The sequence below is a fragment of the Callithrix jacchus genome, chromosome 10 (assembly GCF_049354715.1).
Source record: "Callithrix jacchus isolate 240 chromosome 10, calJac240_pri, whole genome shotgun sequence".
Classification (NCBI taxonomy): domain Eukaryota; kingdom Metazoa; phylum Chordata; class Mammalia; order Primates; family Cebidae; genus Callithrix; species Callithrix jacchus.
Window position 1 is genome coordinate 74,563,434 of NC_133511.1, and position 17,910 is coordinate 74,581,343.

At 43.8% G+C, this 17,910-nt stretch overlaps 2 protein-coding genes, 2 non-coding genes and 1 pseudogene across 4 annotated transcripts in view; 4 read left to right on the forward strand and 1 right to left on the reverse strand.

Moving 5' to 3' along the window:
- TRIM66 (tripartite motif containing 66) overlaps positions 1-11,051 on the reverse strand; it is a 63,975-nt gene extending 52,924 nt beyond the window's left edge. The window contains exon 1 of the mRNA XM_035265716.3: positions 10,933-11,051. The gene's annotated coding sequence lies outside the window, so the exon portion shown is untranslated. The remainder of the gene's footprint in view (positions 1-10,932) is intronic.
- On the forward strand, positions 1,251-1,764 carry LOC100402511 (protein LLP homolog pseudogene; annotated as a pseudogene).
- On the forward strand, positions 10,859-17,666 carry RPL27A (ribosomal protein L27a). Its single transcript, XM_035265736.2, has 6 exons — positions 10,859-10,958; positions 13,943-14,102; positions 14,450-14,541; positions 14,861-14,936; positions 15,545-15,719; positions 16,508-17,666. Exons 1-6 carry the CDS (start codon positions 10,859-10,861, stop codon positions 16,634-16,636), a joined length of 732 nt encoding a protein of 243 aa, XP_035121627.2. The 3' UTR covers positions 16,637-17,666.
- On the forward strand, positions 15,069-15,199 carry LOC118146000 (small nucleolar RNA SNORA3/SNORA45 family). Its single transcript, XR_004731470.1, has one exon. It is a non-coding gene; the product is annotated as a small nucleolar RNA SNORA3/SNORA45 family (small nucleolar RNA).
- Positions 16,265-16,395, forward strand: LOC118145999 (small nucleolar RNA SNORA3/SNORA45 family). Its single transcript, XR_004731469.1, has one exon. It is a non-coding gene; the product is annotated as a small nucleolar RNA SNORA3/SNORA45 family (small nucleolar RNA).
- Positions 17,667-17,910: the final 244 nt, after the last annotated feature.

The following is a 17,910-nucleotide window of genomic DNA, read 5'->3' on the forward strand; positions in this document are numbered from 1 at the left end:
AGATGGCTGATCACTAACAGCTCGGGATTGTAGCTCCCAGTGAAAGCTCAGAGAACGAGAGGATGCCACACTTTCAGACGAATTTTTGTCACTCACGGACCAGCAGATTTCCAGTGGAGGAGCCCCACGGGTCACCAGCGCAACTCTTGTGGCCGGCGCAGTGGTTTTGCCGGCGCCTCAGTGCAGCAGCTCTTCATGCAGAGTAAACGAGACTGGTTCCCCTACTGACAGGAGTTTGGAGCTCCGGGAAGGCAGAGCTGCTTGTTGCAGACTTAAGAAGGAAGCCAGACCAGAGATTCCCAGGCAGAAGAGCACCATCAGTCTTATCGCTGCTATTTTGGCTGGCACAGTGGGTTGCTTGGATCCCAGCACTGGGAATCAATAAATTGGATGTCGACTCAGAAACCTTTAGAAAGGCAGTAATTGTAAAGATGACAGATGGATAAATCTATAATAAAGGGAAAAAAACAGCCTAAGAAGGCCAAGCATACCCAAAATCAGAACCCCTCTCCCTCTACAGGGGATTGCAGTTCCTCATCAGCAACAGAACAAACCCTGATGGAAAAGGACTGTGTTCCATTATCTGAAGTAGGCTTCAGAAGGTGGATGATAAGAAACTTCTGGGAGTTAAAAGAACTTGTTCTAACCCAATGTAAAGAAACTAAGAACTTTGAAAAAAGGTTTGACGAAATGCTGAAAAGAATAGCCAATATCATTTCATCCAAAGCATAGACTGCCTTATGCTGATGCACTGAGATTGCCCTCTCCTGTTGCTGCTAATACCAACAGTGCTATTTACCATTACTGAAGAATTATGGTAAAGTCACAGGCACCATCCTTCATCCTATCAATTCTGCTGAAATCAATGGTACCCAATACCTTGCATCCTCATTATCCAACACTATTTTAATAAAACTCCTTGAGGGCCAGGTGCAGTGTTTCACACCTGTAATCCCAGCACTTTGGGAGACCAAGGCAGGAGAATCACTTGAGGTCAGGAGTTCGAGACCAGGCTGGCCAACATGGTGAAACCCCGTCTCTACTAAAAATACTAAAATTAGCCAGGCATGGTGGCATGTGCATGTAGTCCCAGCTATTCAGGAGGCTGAGGCAGGAGAATCACTTGAACCCAGAAGGCCGACGCTGCATTGAGCTGAGACTGCACCACTGCACTCCAGCCTGGGCGACAGAGCAAGACTCCATCTCAAGAAACAAAACAGTGGCGTGTGTGTTTGTTTCTCAGGTAAAACATGGCTAAAAGCTTGCCGAGCAAGTGAAAAAGAAACATGTGCGCTGAAAAGAGAAAAAAGAACGCCCCAAAGGAGCTCAGCAGGCTTAAAACTATTCTCAAACTAGACGGCGATGTTTTAATGAAAGATGTTCAAGAGATAGCAACTGTGGTGGTACCCAAACCCAAACATTGCCAAGAGAAAATGCAATGTGAGGTAAAGATAAAAAAGATGACATGAAAATGGAGATTGATATTAAGAGAAACAAAAAGACCCTTCTAGACCAGAATGGGCAGTACCCAATATGGATGAACCAAAGGCAAAGAAAAAAGCTGAAGGCAAAGCAAGACAGAAGAAAGGGGAAAAGTAAAGCAAAAGCAGTGAAAGTGGCATAGGGTTTGGTCTGGTAGACTCTTAAAACCTTGGAAAATGCCACATGGGACAGATGATGGATTAGAATGTATACACATGTACACTTTGATTTCAACTCCCACCAAATGAAAACTATTTGTTTTCCTATTTTAACTTGGCCTTTTTTCTTCAATTCAAACCCAGCATAACTCCTCAAGTTTGTTTTGGGAACTTGAAAAAAATATTTTGTTTCATACAAAAAAAAAAAAAAAAGAAAGAAACCAAACAAATAAAAAAACTCCTTTTGGGATTTTATTCACAGCCCCCAACGGCAGCCACCTATCACTCAGGCCTCAGGTTTGTCCAAGGGCCGTAGGGCCAGGGTCAGAGAATGTTAAGTAACAGCATTAAGCCTGAGGGACTAACACAGTAAGCAGCCCTCTCGTCTGCCCTTAGGCAGTGGAATTGAGCCAAACCTGACCACCTCATGTTTAAGTTTTATTTTAGGCTCGGGGTACATATGCAGGTTTGTTATACAGGTACATTGTGTGTCATGGGGGTTTGGTGTACAGATTATTTCATTACTCAGGTAATACAGTACCGGATAGGTAGTTTTTTTGTTTTGTCTTGTTTTATTTGTTTATTTATTTATTTTTTGAGACAGAGTCTCTGTCACCCAGGCTGGAGTGCAGTGAGTTGTGCAATCTCGGCTCACTGCATCTTCCACCTCCCAGGTTCAAGTGATTCTCATGCCTCAGCCTCCTGAGTAGCTGGGATTACAGGTGCATGCCACCAAGCCCTGCTAATTTTTGTATTTTTAGTAGAGACAGGGTTTCACCATGTTGGTCAGGCTGGTCTTGACCTCCTGACCCTGTGATCCCTCCAAAAGTACTGGGATTACAGGTGTGAGCCACCATGCCTGGCCAATCCAGACTAATTTATAAAACTTTATCACAATGAAACACTAATTTTTAAAAAGTGGTGGACAGAACTCATGAAAATATGTGTGTGGACCTCAGCTTGACAACATTTCACTAATTAAGAATGTGGGCTGGGTGCGGTGGCTCATGCCTGTAATCCCAGCACTTTAGAAGTCCCCATTTTTAGACAGTGCTATAATGCCTTACAGAGAGCCTAGATTTGTGCTTCGAATCACTTGGGAAATACTGCAGAGAACAAAACAAACAGAAAAGATCAAGAATGATGTATCTAAGTGTTGCCAACTTATTTGACTTTCTCACTGAAGAATTTCATTCAGTAGATACTCACTGTACCTCTGTGACATGTCCTGTGCTAGAATTAAAATGAAGGGACCTGGTTCCCATCTCCAGTGACTTCACAGTTCCCAGAGACTGTTTCCTAGGAAACCTGACATTCTGGAGCAAGACACAGGCTCCTCCCTGCTGGGCAGCAGCTTAAATAGTGAATAGTTCACTAGTCAGTGTGATTCTATTCAAAATCTGTTCCTGACTAACCCTAGGAAGCCAGCCAGTCTCTCTCTGCCTTGGAGTTTTAGTGATTCAGAACACATCCTCTCTGTCTGGGGAGGCAGCCAAACTTTGAATCAAAACCTTCCCAGGCTTCTTAGTCTGCCACCAATTTAAGGAAATCCCAAACATGAAAAGTTCCAGCTTACAAAACAGATATATTAGGCATCAAGAGGATTCGCTCTGTCTCACAGATTCCCCCAAAGATTGCTTTCAGCAATGAGTGTCCCTTGGGCATTTAAATTCTGATTCTTTTTACACCTGAAATTCTGTTCCTATGAAACAGGAAAAGACCTGTTATGCAGCAGGTGAACTTGTGGTGCCTTTTTACTTACCATCTGCAATAGTCTTGTGAGCCTTGGCAATTTGCCCTAGCTCCTGTATCAAGCCCTAGAAGCAGTCCTTACAGAGCAAATGCTGGCAGGGTAGGATTCGAGAGCCCACACCTGGCAGTTCCTGATGGCATAATGAGCAGGTCATTGCCATGACCTCTATCTGTCCACTCTTAGTGCAGTGTTTCTGGCCAGCTAGTGGCAGCCCCATAAAGCTCATGCCCATGTCCACACTCATGCCTATGCCCAGGACGGGGGCTTTTCCACTAATATCCTCAGGTGAGAAGCAGTGTGTAGAGCAAGCCAGCTCCACTCTCTGTAAGTGAAGCACAAAGCAGAGTGATCTATTTCTTTTCTTTTTTTTTTTTTTTTTGAGAGGAAGTCTCACTCTGTTGCCCAGGCTGCAGTGCGATGGTGTGATCTCAGCTCATTGCAGCCTCTGTCTCCCAGGTTCAAGCGATTCTCCTGCCTCAGCTTCCCGAGTAGCTGGAATTACAGGCACCTGCCACCACAGCTGGCTAATTTTATTTTCTGTGAGATGGAGTCTCTCTCTGTTACCCAGGCTGGAGTGCAGTAGTGTGATCTTAGCTCACTGCAACCTCTGCCTCCTGGGTTCAAGTGATTCTCCTGCCTCAGCCTCCCGAGTAGCTAGGACTACAGGCATGTGCCACCACACCAGGTAATTTTTTATTTTTAGAAGAGACGGGGTTTCGCCATGTTGGCCAGAATGGTCTCAAACTCCTGACCTCAGGTGATCCGCCCCCTCAGCCTCCCAGAGTGCTGGGATTACAGGCGTGAGCCACCGTGCCTGGCTGTGATCTATTTCTTTTGGGCAGAAAAAAAATTCCTGGACATGTGAGAGGGGTCTTGAAGAACAAGGCCTCAAAAGTCCAGGCCATGTCCCTCCCCAGAGCTGATGGCTCATACCTCAGCCTCAGTTCCTCACCTGGGACCAAAAAGAGAGTCTAGCCATCTCTGCCATGAAAAACAAAGCCTGGAGGTGTCTTCTAGGTTGTGTGTTTCTTACAGGGTTTGTTTGCCTTCAAATGTGTCCCAGACCTATGCCTCTCATTGGAGACAAGCTTGACCTAAGTTTTATTTAGAAATAGGAAGAAAATTGTATTATTAATTGAAAAGTTTATAACAGGCACTTTACATACTTTATTTCAAAGGGATTATGACACTTTTAAAAATTAAATAAAACCACAAGGGTCAGGCTGAGGAAACAGGCATAGAGAAGTTGAGTCACCCACAAAGATATATGGCAAAGGTCAGTGTCCAAATTTGAATCCAGGTCAGTCTGATTCCAAACTCCGCAGTCTTTTTGTTTGTTTTTTGAGACAGTCTCATTCTGTGGCCATGTCCACACAGTGAGACATGGCTAGAGTACAGTGGCACAATCACAGCTCACTTAGGTGATCCTCCTACCTCATCCCACCTCAGCCTCCCAGATAGCTGGAACTACAGATGCATGCCACCACACCCAGCTAAGTTTTTGTATTTTTAATAGAGACAGATTTTCACCATGTCACCCAGGCTGGTCTCAAACTCCTGGGCTCAAATGATCCACCTGCCTTGGCCTCCCAAAGTGCTGGGATTACAGGCGTGAGCTACCTCCACCCGGCCCACACTCTTAATGAGTGAAATGTTCTCATGCTGAGGTCCACACACATTTTTTCATGAGTCCTGTCCACCAATTTTTTAAAATTAGAAACGAGGATAGTCTCTATTAGAACGTTCAAGTATGCCTGAGTTTATTTCATTGGGCCAGTAGTTCTCAAACTTTTTGGTCTTGGAATCCTTTTACATATTTTTACTTATTGAGGACCCCAAAGAGACTTTATCTATGTGAGTTATATCTATTGCTATTTACCACATTAGAAGTAAAAGCTGAGAAAAGTTAAAAATATTAATTTTTATAAACCTGTTGGCCGGGAGTGGTGGCTCACGCCTATAATCCCAGCCCTTTGGGAGGCCGAGGAGGGCAGATCACCTGAGGTCAGGAGTTCGAGACCCGCCTGACCAACATGAAGAAACCCCGTCTCAACTAAAAATACAAAATTAGTCAGGCGTGGTGGCACATGCCTGTAATCCCAGCTACTTCGGAGGGTGAGGCAGGAAAATCACTTGAACCCGGGAGGCGGAGGTTGTGGTGAGCCGAGATTGCACCATTGCACTCCAGCCTGGGCAATGAGAGCGAAACTCTGTCTCAAATAATAATAATAATAAGCCTGTTATATGTTAACATGAATAGCATACTTTTTAGGAAGAAACAACTATTTTCTTTTTTGAGACAGGGTCTTGCTCTGTTGCCTAGGTTGGAGTGCAGTCCTGTGATCATAGCTCAGTGTAGCCTCAAACTTCTGAGCTCAAGCAAACTTCTTGCTTCAGCCTCCTAGGCAGCTAGCACTAAAGGCATGTGCCACCACACCCAGCTATTTCATTTTCATTTTTATTTTTGTAAAGATGAGGTCTTGATATGCAGCCCAAGCTGGGCTACATTTTTGTACATTTTGTAGAGATGAGGTCTTGCTATGTAGCCCAACCTGGCCTCAAGTGATCCTCCACCTTGGCCTCCCGAAGTGCTGGGATCATAGGCATGGCCACTGCACGCAGCCAAAAAAATAAATTAACTACTTTCAAAAAAATTAATTACTCAGAGACGAGGTCATAAAAAACATTAATTCAATGAGAAGAGTCACATTGTTTCTTGTATGTGCCAATCTCTTTAACATCTGGCTTAATAGATGGCTGGATTCCCATACCTGCTTCTGTACTCAATCTGTTATATGTTGTTTTGTTTATAGTATATATAAAGAAAATCCAGCCTCACATAGACACACAGTTAGAAAAGATAGGAGTACTTTAATAGCCTTATCAGGTAATTGGGGATATTCTTTGATACTACACCAAAATTCAACCAGTGGTAGTAGTTTCTTAAATGTTATTTATAAAGTAGACTCTGAACCATACTTTTCTTATTCTGTTATATTAAAATCTGCTGATCTTGCACTTTGAACTACTCTTTTCCCCAGGCATAATTTTGTAACACCAAGCATTGGTTGGTCATTCAGAAAATACCAGTTCAATGACTTATACAGATGTTCCAAATATTGACACATTTCATTACACAATAACAACAACAAAAAACACATAAACATATTCTTTAGAATCCCCTCTAATCTCCTCAGAAATTTCTGTAAGCATTGAGAAGCTGCCAAACTAATGGAGGCAGCAAACACTGTACAGAATTCTAACTTTTGCTTGAATGCTTGAATTTTATCATTGGCAACAAATACTGGTCACTTCATTTTTGAGAAAATATCTAACAGATTTCCAAGCCTAAATAACCACAGTTTGTCTGCCAGTTGTTCTTTCATGTAATGCTGATGTTTCATTTTATTTTTTTTAGTATTATGTTTTGAGACAGAGTCTCTCTCTGTTGCCAGGCTGTAGTGCAGTGGCGCGATCTTGGCTCACTGCAACCTCTGACTCCCTGGTTCAAGCGATTCTCTTGCCTCAGCCTCTCAGGTAGTTGGGATTATAAGCACACACCACTAATTTTTGTGTTTTTAGTAGAGACAGGGTTTCACCATGTTGGCCAAGATGGTCTCAATCTCCTGATCTCATGATCCGTCCACCTCAGCCTCGCAAAGTGCTGCGATTATAGGGGTGAGCCACCGTGTCCAGCCATGATGTTTTATTTTTTAAAAGGCTAGTTTAACTTGCAACTCAATAGCACAGTACAGTTTCTTACTTTAATATGTAGCAGGAGTACTTTTTCCTCACACAGAATATCAAAAAGAAATATAAAAAAGTACTTAAGAATTTAAGGATTGAGATTTAATAAAAATTTTTACCATTTCATCATGGAAATTCTTAAGGTAAACTACCTTCTTTTTTTTTCATTGGCAGATGCCTAGTGGCAAAGAACGTAATGTTTTATTCCAGTTTGGTGCCCAAAGCATCACCAGTTTGACATAACACTGCTTTGGCACCATCAGTGCAAATGTCAACCCAGTGAAAAGATCAAATAACATGTTAGTTTTATTATTAAAATTTTTTTGACCTTGTGGACCCCCTGAAAGGGTCTCAGGGATTCCCCCCAAGCACCTCCTAGGGTATACAGACCATACTTTGAGAACTACTGCGTTAGACCTTGCATCACAATCCTGGGAAAGCAGGAAGGTGGCATGGCTTTCCACCACCAGTAAGTACTACACAGGGTAAGAATATAAAGAAATAGGCATCTCATTTATGTCTTATAAGAGCAATTGAAGTAACTCCATGAAAGGAAAAGGTTAATTTAAAGGTACATCCACGAACTGAGTTTCTGATTTGAGAAGGGGAAAGAGTCAAATGACCCCATTTCTGCCCCCTTCCTATGGCTGCTTTGGTCATAATTTAATTCTTCCCTCTCCTTCTTATCTTCCCTGACCTAGAAGGGTGGAGGGGACAGAGTTTGGAAGACTGTACTTAAGCCAAGGTAGTAAATTCAATGCCTACAGGGGCTGGGCAGTCTATATGAATAAAGTGCTTTACTTAAAAGAATGTGGGCCCAGTGTTTCCAAATCTTAGTTTTCCAAAACCCTGGAAATTCTTATTTAAATTTAAAAATGTTGGCAACAAGTTAAATTTTAAAACACTACCTTGCCACAAACCACCTCCTTTTAACATCTTAACACATCTGTAACTAAGAAAAGGAAAATATTTACTGGAGTACTTTAAGTCTGCCAAGGAATGATGGAACAAGCTATTCCACATCACATTGGGAGTAAAAATTTCAAAGATTGTTTGCATGAGGAGTACAGAACAAATTATCAGAAAAACAACACTCATTTTAGGGAGAAAATGTGAGGAAGAAATGAGAGCACCTACTTTTTGCTGGGCTGTGTTACTTGTGATATACTATTTGTTTGACTGTTTAATGCATGTCTTAGACATAGTCTTAGGGAAGGACTTTTATTTGTTCACAATTGTACCTGCCCTTCACCTGCCTAGCACCTAGTGCAAGAACATAATACACACTCAATTAACATTTATAAAATGAATGAATGAATTTCATTATTTTTTTATTATACAGAGAAGAAAACAGATTCAGAGAGAATATGCTATTTGTTTAATGTAATTCAGTTAGTAAAGACAGAACTAGGAGGCTGGGCATGGTGGTCACAACGGTAATCCCAGGGCTTTGGGAGGTAAAGGTAGGAGAGCTGCTTGAGCCTAGTAGTTTGAGACCAGTCTAGGCAACATACAAGGCCCTATCTTTAAAAAAAAAAAAAACCCAGAACTAGGAAATGAACTCAACTTTCTGTGTTCTTATTAATTTTATCCTCTGAAATTAAATTAAAACCCAAATATGTAAGTCCTTCTTTTTTCTGCTATTGTATAAATTGCTTTCAAAGACTCTAGAATTTCTCTTTTCACATTTTGTTATTCTGAGTTTAATGGCAGCAAGGTTTTCCACCATAGTTTCCAACAAAGCTTTAGGAATATAATTGCCACATAGAACGAAGCATCCAACACAGGAAAGAAAGACTCCTAAAAATTCCTAATCTTCCAATTAGATTATTTTTACTTTGTGCTGAAGAAAAACCTGCCTTAATCCTATAGATTTCCTCTAAATGCCATATATCAAAAAACTACCGATAAAAGCAAACAAAAACCTCCAAGACTAGGGAGACTGAAATGAAACTGGAAACTGTACATATTGCCGGTACATAAATTGGCACAATCCTTTTGGAAAAAATACATAACAACATAAAATGAATTAAAAACTGTTCACATCCTATAATCCAGCAATCTCACTCCTGGGAATTTATCCTAGACAAGTTATTCAAAAGGAAACGAAAAATTATACACAAATGTTCATTGCCTCATCGTCTCTAAAAGCAAAGAATAAGAATTTTTTTCAAAAACAAAACACACAAGAAAGTGGCTTAATAAATGATAGTACATGCTGAAAATAAGTTACTCTTCAGACTAGGTAGTGATATGGAAAACTGCCATGGTATTAAATAAAAAGGAGAATACAAAGGGATTTGCATACTACGATCGTTAACTTTGCAGACAGCTATGTCTCCATGTATATAAGGGTTGAAAGGTGAAAAGAAAACAGCATCGTGGTTTTCTTTTGATTTCAGTTGTTTATACTTATATTTTTTTCAAAATTTTCTTTAATGCTGTACTTTCTTTTCTTTCCTTTTTTTCTTTTTTGAGATGGAGTCTTCCTCCTGTTGCATAGGCTGGAGTGCAATGGCGCAACCTTGGCTCACCGCAACCTCCGCCTCCCAGATTCAAGTGATTCTCCTGCCTCAGCCTCTCGAGTAGCTGGGATTACAGGTGCCTGCCCCCACACCTGGCTAATTTTGTATTTTTAGTACAGATAGAATTTCTCCATGTTGGTCAGGCTGGTCTCGAACTCCCGACCTCAGGTGATCTATCTGCCTCAGCCTCCCAAAGTGCTGGGATTATAGGCATGAGCCACTGCACCTGGCCAGCGGACTATTTTCTATTATGTCTAATTTTTCAATTCTTTCTGAAATAAATTGGGATTCCTGAGTTTTTCTGTAATTCTCACTTGGAAAAAAAAAAGCAGAAACACTGCTTCTTCTCATCTTAACAGTGTTCTACTTAAAAAAGAAAAGAAATATATTTCCAAATTTCCACTCTAAAGATGGAGAGTAAGAAAACAGAGCTGGATCCATCCAGGACATTGCTGCTATTTGAAGGACTGATGTCGAATTCAGGAACCCAGCAAGGAGAGAAAGGAAGAGGGACCTGGTGATGCTGTGTTTCCAAGGCCACCTGGGAAGAGGCCTGTGGCAGCAAAAAATCAGCACACTTGCCTGCCACACCAGGCTGCTGCCTGGTGTCATCTCTTCTGTTCATTTCTCAGGGATTTTCTGAGGCCCTCATGCTCTGAGGAGGCCCAGATGCCTGAGATGTCACAAGGCCATGCTATACTTCAGAAGAGATGTCCCAGATGACCCCTCAGGAGTCATGGCCAAGGGTCATGACCCATGTGCCTAGTTGGGAGGGACAGGTCACCTAATGCCAAATATCTGGCTGCTACTCTACTTTGCAGATAGAGAACTTTGTCTGCTCTCTCAGACCTCTGTCAACCTAGGAAAAGGCATGCACAATGAACAAGCCCCACATGAGCTGTGGTTTAAGTCACCTGGTTGCCTTGTGAAGGAGAGGGAGCTGGATAGAAAACTGGGTTGAGCCAGACAACTACCCAGGGTACTCCCTCTACAACCAGGAGATCAAACCATTGATGAGAAGAATGTTAGGTGAGCACATAACCCAACAGGGAGTGCTGGGTCCACTCTGGGAGGCCTTCTGTTCAGCTGGTGGCCTGAGGGACAGAATGTAGCTTCTCCATAACCAAGGAACCTGGCAAACTATCCGGAAAGAGTGTCTCAACACCCAGAACCCCACCTCAACCCTTGCTGTCATGGTCCTCACTGTAGGCCCCAGCTCTAATACCCTGATGGTTGCCTTCCATTCCCAAGGCTCTGTCCGGCTTACCTCCATTGACAGATTATCTTCCAAGGGTAGTTTCCAGGTAGCCGAGCTCATTTGTGCACTTACTGGCCAGTGTTGATGACAAATGGAGGATGATCTCTTCTTTGACCTCGCCTCCTACTCTCAAAACCTCTCTTCCTGCTGGAGTCACATGCAATATGTGATTAAGGTTGAAGGAGAAATGAAGACCGTAATTGCTGTGAGATCAGAGAGGGAGTGGTCACTGAGACAAAAGCAGGGGATCTGAAGAGAGAAGACGAAAGGCTAGGCCCAGGCTCTGTATTTGACAATCTATGCAGCATCTGGCAAGTCACCCAGTTCTTCTGTGCCTCGGTTTTATCACCCATAAAATGAGGCTGGCAGTGCTGAACCCTAAGGCATATGCATTTTGTAAACTGCAAAGTGCTCTGAAAATGTTGGCCGTTATCCTTGTGGACTGAAGTGTCCTGGGAAGAAGCAGAATATAAGGTGGGTCTCAAAGGCTGAGGAAGATTCAAGACACGTGGTCAGTAAGAGGATGGGCACTCCGGAGTGGCAAATGGCATGAGCAAAGGCAAAAATGCAGATGGGATATAGCAAGCATCACTGCAGTAGAAAGCTTGTGTAAGGGAGAGGCTGAATTAAGGTTGGAAAGGCATGTGGGCTATATTCTGTTGGTCATAAGGCGCTATTGAACTTTTGATCAATTAAGTAAAAGAATGAAATTCATGTTTTTGGAATAATAACCTGGTGGAGGTGTGAAGGATGCAAAGATTGGAGGAGGGTTAGAATGCAGGCAGAGTGAACAAAGGAAGGTGTTGTAAACTCCAGATCAGAGAAATGATGAAGGCCTGAATGAAGGCAAGAATACTAAGGCTTAAACAGAGGAAGCACACTGGAAAGATATAGATACAAAAGGATAGAGTGGCAGTACAGTAGAAGAGAAGGCTTGGGGACAATTTTCATTATCTAGGTGGACAATGGTGCCACTCACCAAGATAAGAGAATAAAGGAGAAGGCACCAGTGAGCAGGGAAGATTGAGTTCTTTGATATGTTTACTTTGGTAGAATGTCCAAGGAATACTAACCAGTAACTAAGTGATCATAAGGGTGCTGAGCTCAGCAATAGGGATGTGAATGGAAGCCACCCAAGAAGATCATGTACTGTGAAAAGGTAAGGACAAGAACAGAAGGCTGAGGAACATCAACATTTAAATGGTGGACCATGCTGGAACCTGCAAAGACTGAGAAATGACCAGAGTAGGAGGAAGGCGAGAATTTCTCTAGAAAAAGATGCCAACAGATTAAAGCACAACAGAAAGAACAAGTGGTATGAAGAATAGGAAAAATTCAATTTGGCAATTGGTTCATTAATGACATTAGTAAGAACAATTCCATTGAAGTTGCAGGCTGCAAGCTAGATTGCAGTAAACAATGGATGGGAAGGTGCAAATGGGCAGGATTTGTGGACTTTCGGGAAACTTTGCTATGAAGGAAAGGGCAAGGGTAGTAGAGACATGGGAGAGTTTAGGCTATTTTAGCTAAAATATATTTTAGCTGAAGGGGACAAGACAAAGAAAAAATAAATGCGGCCGGGTGCGGTGGCTCAAGCCTGTGGTCCCAGCACTTTGGGAGGCCGAGGCAGGTGGATCACGAGGTCGAGAGATCTCCCGATCCTGGTCAGCATGGTGAAACCCCGTCTCTACTAAAAATACAAAAAATTAGCTGGGCATGGTGGCGCGTGCCTGTAATCCCAGCTACTCAGGAGGCTGAGGCAGGAGAATTGCCTGAACCCAGGAGGCGGAGATTGCGGTGAGCCAAAATCGCGCCAGTGCACTCCAGCCTGGGTAACAAGAGCGAAACTCCGTCTCAAAAAAAAAAGAAAAAATAAATGCACACACATATACAGAGAATAACTAAGGTGATGGGATTTTTCCCATGGGATATATTAACAGACTAGTGAGGGTATGGGATCTTGAACACTAGTTGAAGGAACCGACTTAAGGCAGAAGATATGCTATTAGTGAAGACAGGGAGGGGAGGGTAAGTTCATTTATTCACTCGACAATCACTAGTTGAGCATGGAAAAAAGCAAACAATTCTTGAACACATAAGGAATTAGGTCTAGTAGGGAAGACAAACATAGGTCAATAAATTACATAAGAGCTGTACCAGATTGTGTTCCTTGTGTGGTGGTACAGGAGGGGAAGTGAGCAACTATGTCTGCATTGTCCAGGAAAGGGTCACAGGCGTGTTAGGTAGATTCTGGAGAAAATTCGATTATGGCATTTACTTTTACTTATTTACTTTGTATGTAGAGACGAAGGTCTGACTATGTTGCCCAGGCTAGTGTTGAACTCCACGCCTCAAGCAATCCTCCTGCCTCAACTGCCCAAAGTGTTGGGACTACAGGCGTGAGCCACCGCGCCTGGCCTAAATGCAGCATTTAGAAAAAGTATTTATAATGTCTGGGTTTAAAGGACTATAAAGCGACCAACAGGCATCTAAGTCCCTGAAGCATAGCAAGTTGCTCAAACTTGAAAGGACAACCAAGATGACAGCAGAAGAGCAAAAGAGAAAGGAAGCCGAAGTGCCACTCAGGAGGGTGGGAGGGGGAGGAGGCATTTCGGGAGCCGCCCGAGACTTAGGAAACTGAGCGAGACACCAGGTGGGCACATTGAGGGTTAAAGGGCCTCGTGGTTCCGCACGCGGCCGGGAGACAAACTAGCAGCCACTATCACCAGCCCCGGGCAAACCACTAAGAACTGGGGCGACGCGAGAGGCGGCTCAGGGCTGGCGCATGTGGTAAGGAGGTGAGACACTGAGGCACTTAGGGTAGGCTTAGGCGGTTCCCCAGCCAAGGCGCTAGGACAGGTCCTGGCTCAAGCAGGCACAGGCGGCGTGCAGCACAGCGCCCCTAGCCCCGATTCTTCAACAGTTCTCGACCTCCAAGCCTGGCACAACAGGCTGCGCCGAAACCGTTCGCCGCCACCAGGCCACGGGGACAGACTTTGAGACTAACCACCCCCCGCAGAAAAAAGCGAAGAACAAGAGAGGAACCCCGCGAGACCAATAAGCCCCACCCGAAGACCGGCCTCCCTGGCCGGAAGTGAGGCACTTAGCCCCGCCCCCCCGTGCTCGATACCTCGCGAGACTTGGATAGGCCTTCCTCTTTCGTCTGGGCCGCCAACATGGTAGGTGTTTCATTTCTTGCCTCCTCTTTTTTGCCGATATGGACCCCCCAAGCTCTATTTCCATTGCCCCTAGTCATCGACTCCCGACCATGGTCTGGGCTTCCAGACTGCGCAAGGCCGTCTGCAGGGCAGGGTGGCCAGGGCGGAACTCCCGGAGTCTTGTGTCCGGCCCGCGGTTTGGATTTATAGGACACGCGGGCCCCCGCGCTACCGCGGTGAGGCCGCACGGCCCTGGGCGGATCGGTATTCTCAACTTTGCCGAATGCTCCAGAAGTTAGGTCCTTGATCCACAGGCCTACAGGCCCATCTCAGCTGGCAGGCATCACCTTCTACCCCTAATTCTTTAGGCCTTACCACCAAGCTTTTTCCACGCAGCCATCCAGACTGAGGAAGACCCGGAAACTTCGGGGCCACGTGAGTCACGGCCACGGCCGCATCGGTAAGTGCTAGCTTCCCTTCGGGGTGGGCCTTTGGCTCCCTTCGGGTGCTTAGCAAGTCAGGAGATAGGTAGCCTAGTAGTGGGTTAGAGTAAGACCTTTTTGTGGTCAAGTCGGACAACTATTGATTTTTTTCCTGAGGATCCTCTAGTGTTTCAGTTCTAGGGAATTTCACATCAGTGGAGTGATGGGAATTGAGCAGGCACAGTATTGGGTTAGTTGAAGACATGGAGTACTGTGGGAATGCTCAGCCTCCCGAGTGGCTGGGATTACAGGTATGAGCCACCACGCGCGGCCCCATGTAGCTTTGTATTTCTGCAGGCAAGCACCGGAAGCACCCCGGAGGCCGTGGTAATGCTGGTGGTATGCATCACCACAGGATCAACTTCGACAAATAGTAAGTGTCCTTGGAGTGCTTTTACTGACACAGCTTGGGACGTAGGGGCAGGGCTTAAAACAAAAAAGTTTAGAAGCAAGTCTTGCCTACTGCTTTTACCAAGTTAACACTTGGTGTGAACTGAGACCTGTCATCGAGGCAAGAGTCACGCTTGGGTATCAGCTATTGCCTGAGTGTGCTAGAGTCCTCGGAGAGTAAACTGCTGACCTTATTCACTGGCTGTGGGCCTTATGGCACAGTCAGCCACCAGGTTAGAGACATGCTTCACATTCACTTACCCACAAACCAGTGGATGATAAATTTGGGCTATTCAGAAGACCTTTATTATAGAAGTATGTAGATTTTCCATAGAGCACTGTTAGGTGAATTGAATTTCAGTCTCATCCCTGCTTCTGACTTTGTCAGTTACTTATCCTCTAGGAAATAAGAATAGCCTTTTCCTCTTGATAGTCTTTGGTGGTTTTTAAAACATTTGTTTAACTCAACAGGTATATCATGTGCCTGACACCAGTGAATAATTTACACTGCAATGGGGGGGTAACTGTAAAGATGATAAACATAGAATGTTAATTGGAATGAGCATGAAGGTGATTGTTATCTCTTTCTAGCCACCCAGGTTACTTTGGGAAAGTTGGTATGAGGCATTACCACTTAAAGAGGAACCAGAGCTTCTGCCCAACTGTCAACCTTGACAAATTGTGGACTTTGGTCAGTGAGCAGACACGGGTGAATGCTGCTAAAAACAAGACTGGAGCTGCTCCCATCATTGATGTGGTGCGATCGGTAAGTTTTGGATGTTGTTTTTATATACTTGCAAAACCCTGGCTTAATCTAATCCACTTAATCTCCTACCTGGAATATAACCTGTGCTCCCAGTTACCTACCAGACCTTGATTCTACCTTTGGTAGAATTATAGGTATTTCCCCATCAGTCGCAGTGCCTACTGTCATTACCCAGTTGTATCACGTTTGCATTTCCTGCTTGAACTATAGCTGGTTCTGATCGAGCACAGCTCTTGAACCCTTCATGTTTCCTGCAGAATAGAATCCTAATATATTCCACTAATACCCGGTGCTATACATTATCTGAAGAGATTCTCCCCCAAAACAGATGTTTTGTCTGTCCTTGTGGGTTCTGGTCCTTGTGTCAGTTTTAATGTCCATAAATATGGGGGTAGTCTTAAGAGACGAGAACCCTAGAGATGCTTTAAATTCACTTCCCAGCCTATTTAATGTCCATAGAGCAGTTTTGGTGGTCAGGAATGTGGTTGTGTTCTTTTGCTTTAATATTAGGGGGTATTTTAGCAGGAAAAGGAGGATTATGCTTTGCCGAGACTAGAGTCACATCCTGACATAACTCTTGTCCTGGTGTGCTAGAGTACTCGGAGAGAATCTACTGGTCTTGATTCACTGGCGGGGGCCGTCGGTGCCCCCGTTAGTGCCCAGATCAGAAACATACATACCCTCCGTAGAGTTTTTTAGAAAGTGGGTTGGCAGTGTACATTCCTCATACCCATCAGGCAGTTGGTACCTTCCACAGTGTATTGTGAACTTTTTTTTCTCTGTTCTAGGGCTACTATAAAGTTCTGGGCAAGGGAAAGCTCCCAAAGCAGCCTGTCATCGTCAAGGCCAAATTCTTCAGCAGAAGAGCTGAGGAGAAGATTAAGGGTGTTGGGGGGGCCTGTGTCCTCGTGGCTTGAAGCCACATGGAGGGAGGTTCATTAAATGCTGAGTACTTGTTCCTTGTGGTGTGAGTAGGTCATTCAGAGGCATCTCTACATCATCCTATGTATATTGGGAGCCCAGGTTCTAGTACTTAGGGTATGAAAACATGGGCTCCTCTGCTGACTTAACCTCAGAAAGTATATGGTTAAGATAGGACCAACACTTGACAGTGATTGGCCAGTTAAACATTTCTGTTTATAAAGTCAGAATGATACCTGTTGATTATTGAAAGGCCTGCATGTATACTCTGAAGTTTACAGTGAATGGGAGAATGTACCCTAATTGTTTGATGAGGGTCAAAAGGAAAGTTTCCTTTTTGATGGATCACTTTCTAAAGAGGGGCAGTGTGATAGGATTGAGGTGGTCCTTCAAGATTTAATTCCTCAGTGCAAGGTTTTTCCAGTGGCTTCCTAATTTTTTTTTTTTTTTTTTAATTAGAGTCTTGCAATGGCCTGGTCTTGGCTCACTGCAACCTCCGCCACCTGGGTTCAAGCAATTGTCCTGCCTCAGCCTCCTGAGTATCTGGGATTACAAGCTGGTGCCACAACCCCCAGCTAATTTTTGTATTTTCAGTAGAGATAAGATTTCACCATGTTGGTCTGGCTGGTCTCTTAACTCTTAACCTCAAGTGATCTGCCCACCCTGGCCTCCCAAAGTGCTGGGATTATAGGCATGAGCCACTGCGCTCAGCCTGTGGCTCCTTAATTTTGATCCTAATTCTTGTTTCATCCAGAGTATGATGAATCAAAATCTCAAGATGGAAGTCCAGCGATCTGAAATTTAAATAATGCCAGGGCTTTTCTGTATGTCAAAGTGGGTTTAAAATTGTTAATTTTTCTTCTAGTCTGAAATGCATCTTGAGAAAGCAGGGAAGGCCAGAAACTGAAATAAGGTTTTCTAGGATTTGTGTCTCTTGCTCTGAAAACTGATGGTGACCAGTGCATGTTTACAAATAAGATCCTCATAGATCTTTGGGTAAATTATAACTTGCTAAGTTTTATGGTTCTTCCTGACTTGTGTACTTTTTTGACCCTACATGATGCAGTATAAAACGCTAGGCAAATAAGATGGCACTTACACTCATGGGTTTTAGTTAGTGGAGGTTTCCTTAGTGCTCTGTGGGGTCATAATATGCAAGAGCTAGGAACCATGGTTGTCTGTGACAGCCTTTAGAGGATGTTTGGGATCAAATATAAGGCACAGAGAAACACTGAATTGGCTTACATAAGAATAGGAGAATTACAAAGTA